This window comes from Macaca fascicularis, chromosome 10 (assembly GCF_037993035.2).
Source record: "Macaca fascicularis isolate 582-1 chromosome 10, T2T-MFA8v1.1".
Taxonomy (NCBI): domain Eukaryota; kingdom Metazoa; phylum Chordata; class Mammalia; order Primates; family Cercopithecidae; genus Macaca; species Macaca fascicularis.
This window is the reverse complement of record NC_088384.1, coordinates 93,318,089-93,336,297: the sequence shown is the minus strand read 5'-3', so window position 1 is coordinate 93,336,297 and position 18,209 is coordinate 93,318,089. Positions and strand designations below refer to the sequence as shown.

Here is an 18,209-nt window from a genome sequence, read left to right as displayed (position 1 = left end):
AATAAAGAATTCAACAAGGCAGGTAGGTTTACAGATCCAATTTACAGATCATAAGGCACAAGCATTAAATGAGTTGGCATGGTGACAGAGCCAGCACTGCATCTACAGAAAATACACATCTCATTTGTTAATCTATACCTGAACAACAAAGAAACACCACCAAAGCATTTAGGGAAAGGGGCCCAGAGACATGAAGCATCCCAACTATAGCAATTAGTCTTGGCCAGGAATGGAATGGGGAATCCAGATGCCAGATCTCCTTCAGGTTCATCCCCAAAATGCCACCTCCACCTGGAAGGTCTCTAAGCCATGATTCTACAACAGAATTTTGGATGAGACAAGTATTCAGTGAAAGTTACACTTCCTCACTAATTCTCCCTGCTCTAATCTGATCCTACCATTTAGTCTTCTAATTTCTTCTCTTTGTACAACTCTTTCTTCCCTTGTGCTATTTGGCCGGCAAATGTCATTCTGGTAAGAAGCTGGGAAATGGTAAGGGGCCAAAGTACTCAAAGGTCAGTTAGGTTTGGCTAAGGGCCCTAATCAAGCTGTCTGGAGTTTGGGAGTAGGGAGGAGAGAGGAGCAGAGGACTCCCGGGACTGTGGCAATAGAGGAACGTGCTCCTGGGGCACAAGTGCAACAGCTGCAGCTGCAAGAAACAGAAAGCAAGAAGGTTCCCAAGTAAATCCAGTTGCCTCTGAGGTCTGCCCGGAAGCTGCCTCAAGGCAACAACTCTGCTGGTCCTTGCTAAAGCATCGGTACGGGGTACCCCATACCAAACTAGGTACCGCATTTTTGTCTTTCAGCATTCAAAGTATTTATCTGAACCTTCCTTCACATAACACTAAAGGCAGGTTACTCTCCATCAAGGGGGATGATAGGTAGTGTGGGAGTGGGGATGTCTGATTGGACATGGGGCCATATTAGGTTCTCAGGGGAAAGAGTGTATGGTTCGAAAATCTTTTAAATAATAATTTTCATTACTCTATGAAAAAAATAAAGCCTATTGCTTTCATAACACAAGTAGGCACAAGTTAAAAGGGCTATTCTTCAGAGTCCCACAAATACAAAATCTGCTTTGGCCAGAATAAAAAAAAAGCTTTGGGTCTTCTTTCGAAATTATTTCAGTATATTCCCTTATTTATTTATACATACATACATACATACCTATATACATACATACATACGAGGTCTCACCATATTGCCCAAACTGGTCTCCAACTCCTGGACGCGAGTGATCCTCCCACCTCAGCCTCCAAAGTGTTGGGATTACAGGATTACACCATGCCTGGCCAGTATATTCCCTTTTTTAAATCAGAAAGAAAAAGCCTCAGGATGGATGCTGTAGCTCAGGCTTATAATCCCACCACTTTGGGAGGCTGAGGCAGGCGGATCACCTGAGGTCAGGAGATGGAGAACAGCCTGGCCAACATGGTGAAACCCTGTCTCTGCTAAAAATACAAAAATTAGCTGGGCATAGTAATGCATGCCTGTAGTCCCAGCTACTCGGGAGGCTGAGGTTGCAGTGAGCTGAGATCACACCACTGCACTCCATCCTGGGTGACAGAGCGAGACTCTGTCTGAGGGAGGGAGGAAGGAAGGACCTTAATTAAGTGCAAATCTGCTTAAGTACCTCTCCTCAATACCAGCTAATTTTTTAGAAAGAAGCGTGTATCCCAGGTGAAGGATTACAACCAGTAAAAGGGTGAGAGTGTCACGTGGGAGAACCTGATGGACTGTCAGGGTTTGGTCAAGATCTGAAAGCAGGAACGTGGAATTCTCTCTAGTCCATGTTGCAGACCACATTGTAAACGCTAGTATCCATTCACATTTCAGGTTAAGAGAACTGTCTAGGCGTCTTCCTGACCTGGTGAGGAGTGAGTTCAGCACCAGTGTTCACATCTACCAGCTGGAAGAACAAGGCAAAGTTCTGGTGGCTGTCTGCGATGAATGTGCCCTTGGCTTTGGCTGGGTACGTCACCCTGAAAGAGGCATATAGAGTCAGTCTTCAGAGAGGATCAGTATATCTCTGAGAACAGGCAGAAAATACATACTTCACTTCATTGCCTAATCCTCCCTCTCCCATAGTAACACTTCTGTTGTGGACAGACAGATGTGGAGAACTGTCTGCAGCCTGGGGGCAAATTGGACTGATAAAGCCTGGACTGAGAAAAGCGCAGAATAAACTTCCAACAGGATCTGGGGAAATGCTGTGTGCAGATGCTTGTACCTCTGAGCTTTCAATTCAAGGACCTAAGGCTCTCAACTCCACCAAAGTCAGGCACCAGCGGAGCTCACGTGTGGCCTCTGCAGGCACACAGAAGAGCCGAGCTGGCAGAACCACAAGGAGAAATTATCACAGGATTGATGCCAGCAGCACACGTGAGCAAGGTAGAGAGACAAGACAGGTAGGAGACACAAAGGAAAGAAGGGTACTTTTGGCTTTGTCTTTTTTTAATGCCAAATTTTTTTCCTGGACACTGTTTCAATTTACTTTTCTGCCCTGAAACTGGGTTTTAAAAAGTCATTTTCCCAACAGGCAGACTTGATGAGGAAAACTTCTTTTCACAGCTATCTCCTGGGATTTTAGGGTAAGATGGCCAGGGAATAAACCAGCCAAATGGTTACAGAGCTCAGACCTGGCTTTATTTTATACTCATATTTTATATTTACTTATAAGTAAGACCAACTCTTCATCTATGCAGAGAATTAAACAGCAAAGTGCTCGCACAGACATTACTTCAGTGGATTCTCAAACAGTGCTCTTATCTCCAATATCACTACAAAAATAGCCAAGCCAGAGACACAAAGGCCAACTCTACGTGATTTAAAAGGAACAGCTGCTTGGCTTCTAGCCTCTGGCTAACATCCCATTTTCAAAGAGCCTTAAGGGTTCACCCTACTGTCTTCTGGCCTCTATAGCTACCCTAGTTGAGTAAAGTTGGGGTCTGGACTATACCCAGAGATCTGGATCCCCCCTACACCAGTAAGGATCTGGGGGAGGGCTGATGAGCAGGCTTCGTACAGCATTCTGGCCCAACTCTGATCAATTGTTAGTGTCTACTTAGAAGATTATGTTTAAAAAAAAGATTCTGAGGCTGTGTCTGAGTTTGGTGGGAGCAAATGCTCTATGACTTCTTAGTACTGCCTCCATGGACTTGGGAGGGGGAAATGGCAGCCCTAGTGCTGGGTATCTGCCATCTTAATTTTAAGCACCTACGAGGCTTCCAGCTAATTTCAGACCCATCATGGGCCAGAGAGACTTGCCATTAGGTCACTAAAAGCAAATTTAGGACTGTGATGATGAGATCGCACCAGAATGTAAATTAATACCTTGCTTCCTTCACTGAGAAGGTCTTATTATCTTAAAAATTGTCATCTGAACTAAATAATATGCTTAGTGACATAGCTGACTCAGACTAACATCCTGAGGTAAGCGCTTTACCTTGTTGCGGACTGGTAATAAACAGTTTGTGCATGGACTAAACACTGGTATATAAAACCTCCAAATCCACTTAGATGCCTGGCAGAATCCCTGGTGCAGGACCAGTGGAACTACAGACTCTTTAATTTAGGGTGCAAGCTGGATGGCTGCTGATACAGAAATGATGCCTGGAGGGCTCAGTGCCTCAGCATACTCCTCTTAGCTCTTGAGCCTCAGCTCCCCGAGGGATCAGGTGGCATCCCACCTACCGGGTAGTTTTGGGTGCAATGCTCTGATCCTTATCCACAGTGGAAAGATCAACATTTGTGATGCCAACTTCAGTGGAGATCTTGACTCTGAGCTAGATGAAAATAGAGAAGACAGTTGCCAGGTCAACTGGTGGGTGTACAGGAATTCACATGCAGATATAAAGTTTTCTATTCTTCAAGGTGAGAAAGGCATGACTCAGCCCAGTAAAGATTACTGACCCAGCCCAGTAATATTTCCAACCTCTCCCATTCCGAGGCCTAAAATGTCTTTTTCTGGCTTTGGATGGACGGTATACACCAAATAAATAAATAAATAAATAAATAAATAAAAGAAAAAGAAAAAAAGAAGAAAAAGGAAAAAAAAAAAGTAAATCATTTCATGTATCCTTTAAAATAAATAAGGGGAAAAATTCCTTAAGCAGTACCTTTCATTCGAATCAGTAAGAATTCGGTTCTAATGATAGCTAGGATTTATTGAGTGCTTACCATGTGAAAGGCACTGGTTTTGTAAAGACTATCTCATTTAATCCTCACAATTCTGTAAGGTATTGCTTTTCAGATAAGGAAATAAAAGATGAGAGAGATGAAGCTGCTCTGCTCAAGATCAGACCGCGAGGAAGTGATCAGGCCATTGTCGAGCTCAGGCACTCTGACTCAGAATCCACGCACTTCAGCTCCTTGTTAGACAGCCATGGTAGTTATCTGTACTGTTCTCCAAGTACTTCTCATTCTCCTTCTGAGCATGTGGTAGAATTCTACTTCCCTGCCCCCATGGAGTCAAGTGTGGCCAATGAAACGTGGGCAGAAGTGAAAACTTTAAGAATCAATGCGTGATTCTCTCTTTTCCTCTGACATGGACACAACGTCCAGATGCTTGATCCTTCAGCCAGGGTCCTGGAGCAAAGATATCATGAAGCAGAGCCTCCAGTTGACCACCTAAAGAATCTAGCATGGGCAAAAAATAAACCTTCGTTGTTTTAAGCCACTGAGATTGGGAGTTTGTTATAAGCACAAACCAATCCATGTTGACTCTTAGAGTGTTTGAATTCTGTATGTCTCGTATAAACATCTTCACAAAGAGGGACTAATGTCAATAAATAAGAAAATTTAAAATTAGATTAAAATCAATGTAAACATCCAAAAGAGACAGAAAACATGTTAAATTTCTGAATTAAAACCCAAGTTTGAATGTGCAAATTATGCAACCCCAAGGCGCTTTTATGTGCAAACAGATCTGTAAGCCTTCCAAATATTTGATAGGTTTGAATGTAACACTTAAGGAAATCCTTGCCAAATCCACTGGTTTATAGTCTAAGTCAGGATCAAGGAATAGAGATAAAGGGATGGGCAAATAATTGAAGGATAGCTTCGGCGGTTTTCTAAAATACCATATTGAGGTGTGACAACCTCAAATCAAGGGCAAAGAAGAAAAATTAAAAAGAGATAAAGATTCCTTTAATAAGAAAGTAATTCCTTCTAATAGCCTTCTTTCCTGCCTCTATAATAACTATTTTATGACAACAGCCTCAATTATCATGTTGAATAGAGGTGTTCTGTTTTGCTTAAAAAAAACTGTAAAGATTTATTACCAGAAGCTGTAATGATATTACCACCTACATTTGAATTCATAGCCACCTATTAGCAGAATTATGTTTAGGATCATTGCCTGTCATTGAGTCTAGGCAACTGGGTGAAATTATGGCAGTGGAGGAGGGAAGATGGCCCATCAGGTTGAATAGACACCCCCAAGAAGGGAGCTTGGAGCCTCTACTTTGGCTCTCTGGGCTCTCTGCTGAGTTAACAGCATTACAACTCACACAAGGATCAGAACCAGAGCAAGCTTTTTTGCATAAAGCACAACCCGACAAGTACTGACATTTCCACTGGAAGACAAACTGGAATGGAAGGCTCAGCCAAAGAAGTGGCCAGAGAGGTTTGATTTGACACCCGCTGAGAACACTTTCCCTGTAGTACGTGGAGCACCTATGTGCAGGGAATACACAGAGATGGCAAGAAATCCTTCCTGTTCCATACACAAACCATAATGACAATGAACCAGGTTGCTGCTTTAATGTATGTACAAAGTGTTATGAAAGCACAGGAGAAGGAACTGTGACCCAAGTCTGCCCATGGGTGGCCCCGACTGGGGAGTAGGAAACATTCCATAGCAAGAAGACTAAGGAGGAGGCTTGATGGGCTTAGCAGCCCTCCAATTTTGGGAGAGATAGGAGGATTAGCAATACTCTATGCTATAAAAATAATCTGTCTTCATAGTTAACTACTCTGCAATCTTCATCAACGTTAACTAGATAATTCCCTTGTTATTTCTGTAACTCACTCTTAAGAACTCATTCATTTAATTTGTAAATGTGATCTTGGAATCATCATCCCACTGAAATGTCCATAAACAGGAGACTAGCTAAATAAAGAATGATACATGCGTATTATTAATTACCATGGAGCAATTAAAAAGAACAGACTAGGCTGGGCGTGATGGCTCATGCCTGTAATCCAGCACTTTGGGAGGTGGATCATTTGAGGTCAGGAGTTCGAGACCAGCCTGACTGACATGGCAAAACCTTGTCTCTACTAAAAATACAAAAAAATTAGCCAGACGTGGTGACGCACGCCTGTAGTCCCAGCTACTCGGGAGGCTGGGACAGGAAAATAGTTTGAACCCGGAAGGCGGAGGTTGCAGTGAGCCAAGATCACGCCACTGCACTCCAGCCTGGGCAATAGGGCAAGGCTCCGCCTCAAAAGAAAAAAAAAAAGAATTGTGTAAAGTCTTCAGTGTCTCCTAATGATAGCGATAAGGAAGCTATCAGCTTTTAGGTTTTCACTTAGAATCCTGGCTCTAAACTCTCAGCACTAACTTAGCCACTAAAGCCCGCTAATCAGGATCCAGCTTCGTGTGTGTTCTAAAGACATCCTGAGCATCACCCAACAATGCAGACACATGGAGTGAGCAAAGGGCAAACTGCAGTGAACTTGCATCATTCTTGGTTTGCTCTCAGCCCTAATTTAAAAAGCCTTCCTAAGTTACAGCTTTCTTTGTTGCACATAAACACCCGTAGGGCTGTTCTTAAATAGGGAACAGTTTAAAACAAATCCTTCTGCTCCTAAAATCTCACTATAAATGGGTCTCTGGAAACACTCAAAAGAAAAGCATTTTCATGCTACTCTTTTAAAGCAAATTTAGAAATAAAAATCGTAACTTTTTCCAAAGCCCTCTTTAAAGAGTTCCGTGTAGGAACCCTGTTGATTAGCTGCTTCTTCCTTCCAAGTAACACTGCAGGATTCATTTTTACAATAGGAAAGGGACTTATTTCTCTACTTGAAATGCAGCTAAGCCTGCTTTACACTGGATCATGCTATTCCTTTCTCTGCTTGCACCACATGCCATATACATCTCAAAAAATGTTCTAATGCCAGGAAATGCAGTCTTTCTGCTGGGAGTAATAACACCCCTGTTTAGCTTATTACTGTCAAAAATGATGGTGCATTAGGGGCAATTAATGCTAATGAAAGCTTCCAAAACCCATGCTTCCCCTGACAGCTAGTCCAATGTCAATGAGGGCTATTACAGGACTTCCACAACAAACCACCGTTAATGCACTCTGACCAATGTCGAGCATCTCCTGGGAGGACAAACAGGACCCAGTGACCTGCTCTGAGGCTCTAAGTGTGACTATTACTGAAATTACAAAGAAAATTTGCATATATGGCAAAGGTCAGAGCCGACTCTCTCTCCCTCTCTCTCTCACACACACACAAACACACACACACACACACAAACACACACACACACACCCCTCTAATGTAATAAGGAGGAAGACAGAAGATTTTGTAATGCTTACTCCATCACTAGGGAGGAAAAGGACAGCAAATGGCCTCAATGGGGGCTTATTATCATTGCATGAACAACACCTATTAGCCATTTCTGCTATTTTGTACTTAGATAATTTTTCCAAAAATCACAGAAACACTTGGACAAACACCAGATTTGATGTCACAAAATGCCAAGCTGTTACAGTAATCAAGACGGCGTGGTATTGGCATAAGGACAAAAATACAGATTAATGAAATAGAATTATGAGTCCAGAAATCAACCCTTACATTTATGGTCAAGTGATTCCTACAAGGATGTATGTGCCAAGGCAATTCATTAGGGAAAGCACAGTCTTTTCAACAAATGGTTCTAGGACAACTGCAAAATAAGACTGGACCCCCTACGTCACACCATACACAAAAATTAACTCACAATGAATCAGAAACCTAAGGGTAAGAACCAAAAGTATAAAATTCTTTTTCTACTTTTGAACATAGCAGTAAATCTTCATAACTTTGGATCAGACAATGGTTTCTTAGACATGACACCTAAAGCACAAACAACAACAACAACAACAAAATTTTAAAACTGAACTTAATCAAAATTAAAATTTTTTATGCTTCAAAAGACAACATCATGAAAGTGAAAATACAACCTTCAGACTGCGAGAAAATATTTGCAAATCATGTATCTAATAAGGAACCTCTAACCAGAGAAACTCTTACAACTCAAGAATACAAAAAGATAATAAAAAGATAAAGACAAATAAAGATAAAGATAAATGAAAGGAAATAAGAGGTATATAGATTGTGGAAGGAAGAAAAAAAGACCAAAAACATTTTTTTCAATGGACAATGGATTTGAATAGACATTCTTTTAAAGAAGATATACAAAAGACCAATAAGCACATAAAGAGATACTCAACATTATTACCCATCAGAGAAATGGAAATCAAAACCATAATGAGATACCACTTTATACCCACTACGATGGCTAGAATCAAAAAGTCAGATAATAACAAGTGTTGGTGAGGATGTAGTAAAATTGGAACCCTCATACATTGCTAGTAGAAACGTAAAATGGTACAGCTGCTTTGAAAACTTGTTTCTTGAAAAGTGAAACACTGAGTTACCATATGACGCAAGAATTCTATTCCTAAGCATACACCTGAAAGAACTGTGTTCAAACAAAAAGTTATATACAAATGTTCACAGTAGCATTACTCATAAGAGCCAAAAAGGAGAAATACCTCAAATGTTATTAACTAATGAGTAGGTAAACAAAATGTGATATATCCATACAATGGAATATTATTTTGCCATAAAAAGAAATGAAGTACTAATACATGCTACAACATGGAAGAACCTTAAAAGTATTAGGTTAAGTGAAAAAACAAAAAAGCCAGACACAAAAGGTAACATAGTGTATGATTCCATTTATACAAAATGTCCCAAATAGGCAACCAGAGAGAAAGAAAGCAGAAAGTAGGAGCAGAGAACGGGAGTGACTACTAAAGACATAACGCTGCTCTCCAGGGTGATAAAAATATTCTGGAATGGCATTCTGGTAAGGGTTGCACACGCCTGTGAATATACTAAAAACACTGGATTGCCTAGTTTAGTTTAGTTTAGTTTTTTTTTTTTTTTTTTTTGGCAGAGACGGGGTTTTACCATGCTGACCAGGCTGGTCTCGAATTCCTGATCTCAGGCGATCCACTCGCCTCGGCCTCCCAAAGTGCTGGGATTATAGGTATAAGCCACGCACTCAGTCTTTTTGTTTTTTTGAGACAAGGTCTCACTCTGTTGCCCAGGCTGGAGTGCAGTAGTGTGATCACAGTTCACTGCAGCCTCAAACTCCTAGGCTCAAGGGATCCTCTTGCCTCAGCCTCTCAAGTAGCTGGGACTACAGGTACATGCCACCATACCCGGCTAATTTATTTTTAAATTTTTGGTAGAGATGGGATCTCCCTGTGTTGCCCAAGTTGTCTCTAACTCCTGGGCTCAAGTGATCCTCCCGCCTCAGCCTCCCAAAGTGCTGGGACGCTTGTCTCTAACTCCTGGACTCAAGCGATCCTCCCTCCTCAGCCTCCTAAAGTGCTGGGATGCTTGTCTCTAACTCCTGGGCTCAAGTGATCATCCCACCTCAGTCTCCCAAAGTGCTGCGATTACAAGCATGGTGGCTCATGCCCAGTCTGAATTACATACTTTAAATTGATAAATTTTATGGTATGAGAATTATACCTCAATAAAGCTGTTATTAAATCAATAAATAAAAGCTAAGTCTCGGCCAGGCCTAGTGGCTCACATCTGTAATCCCAGCACTTTCGGAGGCCGAGTGGGGGAGCAGATCACCTGAGGTCAGGAGTTTGAGACCAGCCTGGCCAACATGGCAAAACCCCGTCTCTACTAAAACTACAAAAAAATTAGCCTGGCAAGGTGGTGTGCACCTGTAATCCCAGCTCCTCAGGAGGCCAAGGCAGGAGAATCAGTTGAACCCAGGAGGCGGAGACGAAGGTTGCAGTGAGCCAAGATCGTGCCACTGTACTCCAGCCTGGACGACAGAGTGCGATTCCGTCTCAAAAAAAAAAAAAAAAAAAAAAAAGCTAAGTCTGGAAGATTGCCAAAGTTCTGAAGGGCCCGCAATGTGGGAAAACGTCTTTACACCACTCCATCCTGTTCTTCCTCTAAGTGATGCTAGATGGGAACCAAGCACTGAAAAAATAAGATTTAGGCCGGGCATGGTGGCTCACGCCTGTAATCCCAGCACTTCTGGGCAGATCACAAGGTCAAGAGATCAAGACCATCCTGGCCAACATGGTGAGACCCCGTCTCTACTAAAAATACAAAAATTAGCTGGGTGTGGTGGCGCATGCCTGTAGTCCCAGCTACTCAGGAGGCTGAGGCAGAAGAATTGCTTGAACCTGGGAGGCAGAGGTTCCAGTGACCCAGGATTGCACCACTGCATTCCAGCCTGGCAACAGAGCGAGACTATCTCAAAATAAATAAATAAATAAATAAATAAATAAATAAATAAATAAATAAAATAAGAAGAAGAAAAAGAAGAAGAAGATTTAGTTTCCATCCATAGGAGTTCTCAGCCCAGTGAAAAAGCAATGCATATAAACAATGGTAATATAATGCAATAAGTACAACTATAGACAGGGTGTAAAATACTACAGCAACAAAAATGAACTTCGGATAGACCGAAGCCTCAAATATAAGGGGGAAACAACTTAAAAACTGTTCAGAAGACACTGGAGGGCCAGGTGCAGTGGCTCACGCCTGTAATCCCAACACTTTGGGAGGCCAAGAGTTGGAGACCAGCCTGGCCAATACGGCAAAACCCTGTATCTACTAAAAATGCAAAAATTAGCCGGGTGTGGTGGCACATACCTGTAGTCCCAGCTACTTGGGAGGCTGAGGCAGGAGAACTGCTTGAACCCGGGAGGCAGAGGTTGCAGTGAGCCAAGATCGCGCCACTATACTCTAGCCTGAGTGACAGAGTGAGACTCTGTCTCAAAAATAAATAAAAAGAAAAAAGAAAAAACTGGAGAATATCTTTTTGACTTTGGGGTAGCACAGGATCATCTTAAAGAAGACACAAAAAACACAGACTAGCAAAAAACTTATATTTTATTTATTTACTTATTTTTTTGAGACAGTCTCGCTCTGTTGCCCAGGCTGGAGTGCGGTGGTGTGATTTTGGCTCACTGCAACCTCCACCTCCCAGGTTCAAGTGATTCTCCTGCTTCAGCCTCCCAAGTAGCTGGGATTACAGGTGCGTGCCACCACGCCTGGCTAATTCTTGTATTTTCAGTAGAGCCAGGATTTTGCTATATTGGCCAGGCTGCTCTTGAACTCCTGGCCTCAAGTGATCCACCCACCTCAGCCTCCCAAACTGCTGGGATTACAGGCATGAGCCACCTCACCTGGCCCCAGGAAAAGATGCTTAAATTAAGCTTCATTAAAATTAAATTTTGTGCATCAAGAGATGCCATAAAGCAATTCTAGGGGAAGATATCCTATGCTCACAACAAAACATATATCACTCCTAAAAATCAGTAATAAGACTAACAAACCAAAAGAAAACCAGGCAAAGATATGAAACAATTCACTAGAAAGGAAACCTAATTGGCTAATAAATACAAAAAAAGATGTTTAACTTTACCAGTAACCAAGGAAAGACATTAAAACAAGATACCTTTTCATATGCATCAGATTACCAAAACCTAAAAATATCAAATATTGGTACGAATATGGAGAAAAGAGTAATTTGGTGACTGTAACAACAAAAGACTCATGGAAAAGACAATCAGAGGTGGGATCAATAGGACCTGGTAACTGACTAGAAGGTAGAAGTCACAAGAAAGGAAGGGGTTTAGAACTGTGAGGTATAAGCCTGGCATTTAAGATGGACTGGCAGTAGAGGGAAGAAGAGGTTTCAAGAAAGAAAAAAAAAAGAACTTTCCTTTTAATATGTTCAGTTGCAAATATGTCCTCTTAACGTAGGAAACTAACATTAAAAGAATGTAGATTTGAAAGGATCAAGGCACACTCTACAATAGTTTCTATCCATAGTGAACGGACTAAGATCAGATGTCTCATGCTTAAAAGGTCAACACATGAGGTGGACAGATTCGAGTTCCAGAAAACATCTTCCTTTCTGCCAAACTTTAAATGCAAGTGTTGAATCTATCTATGGGAAGTAATGCCCCATTTTTGAAAAGGTCAAACTTTCTAGCTGTTAATTCTGTCATTAAAAGAAAGCAAGTGTCACAGGAGCCAATTTGAGGAGCTCTCCAAAGGCCAAACCTAGGATAAAATGAGCAACAAGATAAATGACAGTCATGGATCACAATGTATATAGTAAAATAAATATCCATGATGCAATTATTGTAAACATATGAATTATAGATAACATATTACATTACAAACATGTTACGATAAAGAATTATTATAGTTATAAATAAATAAACAGGATAAAAAAGTTATTTTCTTACAGTATTCCAATTTTAAAAATGCAGAACCAATGAAAGAGAAAATCACCCTTTGGCAAACACCACAGTAATAACTATTACAGACAAGATCATGAAGATCCTTACAGAGTCTCAAAGTATCACCCCACAAGACACTTAAATACAAGCAGAAAAACAGCAACTTTACAGCAGAGAAACCTAGCACACAATCACCTTACTCAAGTGATCAAGGTTAACATTACCTGTAATGAGACATATCAACATCATATACTTCATGCTCTGAGTAGGGCAGAGCATTACTTTTGGGATAGAACTGAGGAAAATGCATGACCCGAATCCGATCATGAAGAAACATCAGACAAACACGAACTGAGAGACATTCTACAAATTGAGAGCCAGTTCTCTTCAAGCATCAAGGTCATGAAAGACAAACCATCTTAAATTGGAAGTAAGAAAGTAGGAAAATGTGTAACTCATCTTAAATAAACTTCTACCTAAAAAGATTACAATGAAAGCCACGGTGCCAGATGGGGTAAATTTCAATTAGCTGGGAAAAATACTCATGTGAACTACCTCATTCCCACAAAGCATCAGGTATATAAGGCTTTCTATCCTTAAAGCTACTTTGACCTTTAACCCAGCTAGAGTTAGCTAAACATCTGAAACACAGTTCATTATAAAAGATTACCGATTTTCTTTTATCCTTTATCCAAATAGCTTCATTATAGTGTTATATATGTGTCATTTGATGCTTTTTGTCATCTACTTGGCATCAAGCACTTTTCTAAACCCACCAAAGCCTATCACACAAAACACTTTAAGAGTTTAAGCCTCGGTGGAATTATGGGTGATTTTTATTTTTTCCACTAACTAAATTTCATGTAAGAGAGTAATGCTAAATTATAATGGAAAATGAAAAACTTACAAATAAAATAAAATTCACTATGACCAAGTTCTTGAGTTACTGCCTTGGCTAAGCCTGTCAAACAGCAAAGATTGAACGCAGCCCTCGCTCCACATAAACGCATTAGCTTGGTTGTAGATAAAACTCAATGGACCAGACGATTAATACAGTGTCAGTGTGGCCATTTCCTTGGATATACTAACATGGCAATGGGAAGGAAAGAAAAACACCTACCTCTACGGTATTTGCAATGTAACGGTTGTCACCTTCAACTTTGACAAGGAAGTCATAATAACCACTGGAAAATTTGACGTTCATGAAGTTTAGTTCAAAAACATCCCTGTTAAGAATGACAATGGGCTTAGCAAGAACTCAGGTAGGAAAGTCATGGATATAACAAACAGGAGCTACAAAATGTCTCCTGAAGACTGTTCAAGGCTAGCCCACTCCCTACCTTTTTGACTTCCCACCTCACTTGGGCAATCTCATGCTTATTTTATTTTATTTTATTTATTTTGAGACAGGTTGTCACTTTTATTTTATTTTGGGACAGGTTCTCACTCTGTCACCCAGGCTGGAGTACAGTGGCGCGATCACAGCTCACCACAGCCTCAAACTCCTAGGCTCAATTGATCCTCCCACCTCAGCCTCCCCAAAAGTTGGGACGGCAGGCACACCCCATCACGACCAGATAATTTTGGGGTTTTTTTGTAGAGACAGGGTCCTGAGATCAAGTGATCCACACGCCTCAGCCTCCCTAAGTGCAGGCTGGGGCGTGAGCCACCGTGCCCAATCCTCATGCTTAATCACAGATTGGAATGTGGAGAAAAGTATCTAAAATGAACACCTCTAGGTTTCCTACATTTTCTTTTCCTTTGTTACTCCCATCACTCCTAAAATTCAAACTCCTTCTGGTAGCTTTCCACAGTGTAATGTAAAATTGGGAAGTTTTTTTTACAGTATGATCCCAATTATGTTTCACAATGACAACAACAAAAATGTAGAAGAAAATACTCCAAAATGTACAAAGAGGTTGGTGTACAATAGTATAATTGTGGCTAATTTTTTGGTATAATTTCGACCTTTCCATGCTTATGATTAAGAAATGCATTTTCTCTCTAAAATTGAAAACTCCTGATCTCAATAACTTACAAACTAATTTAACACTTCAAAAAGTTCCATACAGGGCCAGTGGCTCACGCCTGTAATCCCAGCACTTTGGGAGGCCGAGGCAGGCGGGTCACTTTTGGTCAGGGGTTCAAAACCAGCCTGGGCAACATGGTGAAACCCCATCCCTACTACAAATAAAAAAAAATTAGCCGGGTGTGGTGGCGGGTGCCTGTAATTCCAGCTAATTGGGAGACTGAGGCAGGAGAATTCTTTGTACCTGGGAGGCAGAAGTTGCAGTGAACTGAGATCACGCCACTGCACTCCAGCCTGGGCAACAGAGTGAGACTGTCTCAAAAAAAAAAAAAAAAAAAAAAAAAAAAGCAGTTAGCTGGGAAAAACACTAATTCATATAAAAATTGACCCTTAATTTTTTTCTTTTAGAGACAGGTCTTACTATGTTGCCCAGACTGATCTTAAGCTCCTCAGTTCAAATGATCTTCCTGCCTCAACCTCCAAGTAGCTGGGACTACAAGTACCTGCTACTGTGCCCAGCTTTACCTTTAATTTTTTGTTTTTGTTTTTGAGACAGAGTCTCTCTCTGTCACCCAGGCTAGAATGATATGATATGATCATGGCTCACTACAGCCTAGACCTCCCAGCCTCAAGCGATCTTCCCACCTCAGCCTCCCAAGTAGCCGGAACTATAGGCGAGCCACCATACCCAGTAAATTGGGCCTTAGTTTTTAAAAAATTACATAGCAATAATATGCAGTCATTGAAAATCATTGTAAAGGCCGGACATGGTGGCTCACACATGTAATCCCAGCACTTTGGAGGCTGAGGTGGGAGGAGCACCTGAGGTCACATGCCTGTAATCCCAGCCACTGGGGACGCTGAGGCAGTTAGAGACCAGCCTGGCCAACATGATAAAACCCCATCTCTACTGAAAATACAAAAATTAGCCAGGTGTGGTGGCGGGTGCCTGTAATCCCAGCTACTCAGGAGGCTGAGGTAGGAGAATCATTTGAACCTGGGAGGTAGAGATTGCAATGAGCCGAGAACACACCATTGCACTCCAGCCTGGGCAACAAGAAGAAAACTCCATCTCAAAAAAAAAAAAAATTGTAAAAGAATATTTAATCCTATAAAAAGAAGTTTGTGTTTGGGAGGCCGAGGTGGGTGGATCACGAGGTCAGGAGATTGAGACCATCCTGGCTAACATGGTGAAACCCCATCTCTACTAAAAATACAAAAAATTAGCCAGGCATGGTGGCAGGCGCCTGTAGTCCCAGCTACTCAGGAGGCTGAGGCAGGAGAATGGTGTGAACCCAGGAGGCGGAGCTTGTAGTGAGCCAAGATCGTGCCACTGCACTCCAGCCTGGGGGACAGAGCGAGACTCTGCCTCAAAAAAAAAAAAAGAAGTTTGTGGCACATTGTTACATATAAAGCATATCCTGATTTTTTTTTTTTTTTTTAAATAGAGATGGAACCTCACTGTCACCCAGGCTGGAGAGCAATGGTGCCATCTCAGCTCACTGCCAACCTCTGCCACCCGGGTTGAAGCAATTCTCTTGCCTCAGCCTCCGAAGTAGCTGGGACTATAGGCATGCGCCACGACGTCTAATTTTTTGTATTTTTAGTAGAGATGGGTTTTCGCCGTGTTGACCAGGCTGTTTTTGAACTCCTGACCTCAAGTGATCCACCCACCTCGGCCTCCCAAAGTGCTGGGATTGCAGGCGTGAGCCACTACACCCGGCCCCCATCTCTAATTTTTAAAAAAATTTTTTAAAAAGGCCAGGTGCAATGGCTCACACCTGTAATCCCAGCACTTTGGAAGGCCGAGGTGGGTGGATCACTTGAGGTCAGGAGTTCGAAACCATCCTGGCCAACATGGTGAAACCCTGTCTCTACTAAAAATACAAAAAATTAGCCAGGCATGGTGGCGGGCACCTGTAATCCCAGCTAGTTGGAAGGCTGAGGCAGGAGAATTGCTTGAATCCAGGAGGCAGAGTTTGTGGTGAGCTGAGATTGCACCATTGCACTCCAGTCTGGGCAACAAGAGCAAAACTCCGCCTCAAAAAAAAAAAAAAAAAAAGTTAGCAAAAGTTATCTCTGAATGGTAGAATTATGGGTGAGTTACATTTTCTTTTTTGTGCTTTTCTGTATTTTTCCTATAATAAACATTTATCAGAAAAAAATCGATAAATATTAAATTTTAAAATAGCTACTTATATCACAAGACAGAGCCAACTAGAAATAGAGAATGAAACAGTAAAACCAAATGATCTTCATTTTAAAAATCATTTTCTTATATTTAATTGTAGGCTTTTGATACTAGTAGATCAAATTTACCTAACTGAAACTTCGGTAAATTTGGTTTTATGATCATGGTGACATCTATATTAATCTGTTACACTGGCTGCAGGCTAACTTTCCAAAACAAAGAGGTCAGCGCCCTGCCAAAACATGGCCAAGACTTACCCTACAGGGGTGAAGGATGTCTTCTGGAGGACAGTGGCTCTGGAAGCAACGGATTTAGCATGTTCTAGTTTAACAGTGGCCTGAGTCAGAGGCTGAGACAAAACATTGGTGACTTGCAACTGGAAATAAATAAAAAATTATTTGTTACAACAAAGGCTATAGGAGCAGAGAATTTTGTTACTGGGGTGCTTTATCTATAGGTTGTAAGCTCTGCAGGAGAGCAAACCCCTGCTTTGGGAAATCTTCACAGACCTTGGGTCTGCTGCCTAATCCTAAAATGGATTATTACAGGTGTGAGTCACCACACCTGGTCAATATATTTCCTTCTTTCTGATTCCCTATTCTATCCACTCTGCTACAGAATCTTTAAAAGAATTTATCAGACTGGGCATGGTGGCTCATGCCTGTAATTGCAGTGCTTTGGGAGGCTGAGTCAGGAGGATCACTTGATGCCAGGAGTTCAAGACCAACGTGGGCAACATGGCAAGACGCCGTTTCTACTAAAAAAAAAAAAAAAAAAAAAAAAGGTTTTTTAAGCTAAAAAATTAGCTGGGCATGGTGTCATGTGCTTATAGTCCCAGATACTGAAGAGGTTGAGGCAGGAGGATTGCTTGAGCCCAAGAGTTAGCATGAGCTATGACTGTGCCACTATACTCCAGCCTGGGAAACAGAGGGAAACCCTGTCTCTGAAAAAGAAAAAAATAAATGTCTCAGCCAGGCTGGGTGCAGTGGCTCACGCCTGTAACTGCAGTACTTTGGGAGGCCGAGATGGGAGTGATTATCATTTAAGGCCAGGAGTTTGGGACCAGCCTGGGCAACACAGTGAGACCTTGTCTCTACCAAACAAATAAATAAATAAATCAGCCAGAAAAATACTTTAGGATGGTACCAGCAATGGGAAAATTAAAGAAATATGGATAACATTAATAACTATCATTTGTTGAAAGTCAACTACATGCATATACCAGGCTAGGCCCTTTACATATATTCTCCTATCAATAGTATGACACAGATAGAATAATCCTTATTGCACAGGTGAAGAAACAAGCCATAAGAGGTTAAGGGACTGCCAAAGGTCACATGGCCGGTTAAGTAGTTGAGCCAGGACTCAAACCATCTATTTAGTTTCCGAGTCAATTATTTTTCCACTTTGTCCTCTTAGCCCCTCTTGACTCACAGCAAACTATGTTCATCGGGTTACTTTCTACACAAGTCTT

At 41.5% G+C, this 18,209-nt stretch overlaps 1 protein-coding gene across 7 annotated transcripts in view; it reads right to left on the bottom strand.

The window, feature by feature from the left end:
* RPN2 (ribophorin II) overlaps positions 1-18,209 on the bottom strand; it is a 59,540-nt gene that overhangs the window by 13,904 nt on the left and 27,427 nt on the right. For 4 of the 7 annotated variants that reach the window (XM_005568947.4, XM_005568948.4, XM_005568950.4 and 1 more), the window contains 4 exons: positions 16,993-17,111; positions 13,636-13,741; positions 3,694-3,785; positions 1,868-1,982 (listed from right to left, as the gene is read on the bottom strand). In XM_005568947.4, the coding sequence (XP_005569004.1) occupies positions 1,868-1,982; positions 3,694-3,785; positions 13,636-13,741; positions 16,993-17,111 (432 nt within the window). The remainder of the gene's footprint in view (positions 1-1,867; positions 1,983-3,693; positions 3,786-13,635; positions 13,742-16,992; positions 17,112-18,209) is intronic. The other 3 variants (XM_045362954.2, XM_074005293.1, XM_074005294.1) reach the window with 1 other exon arrangement.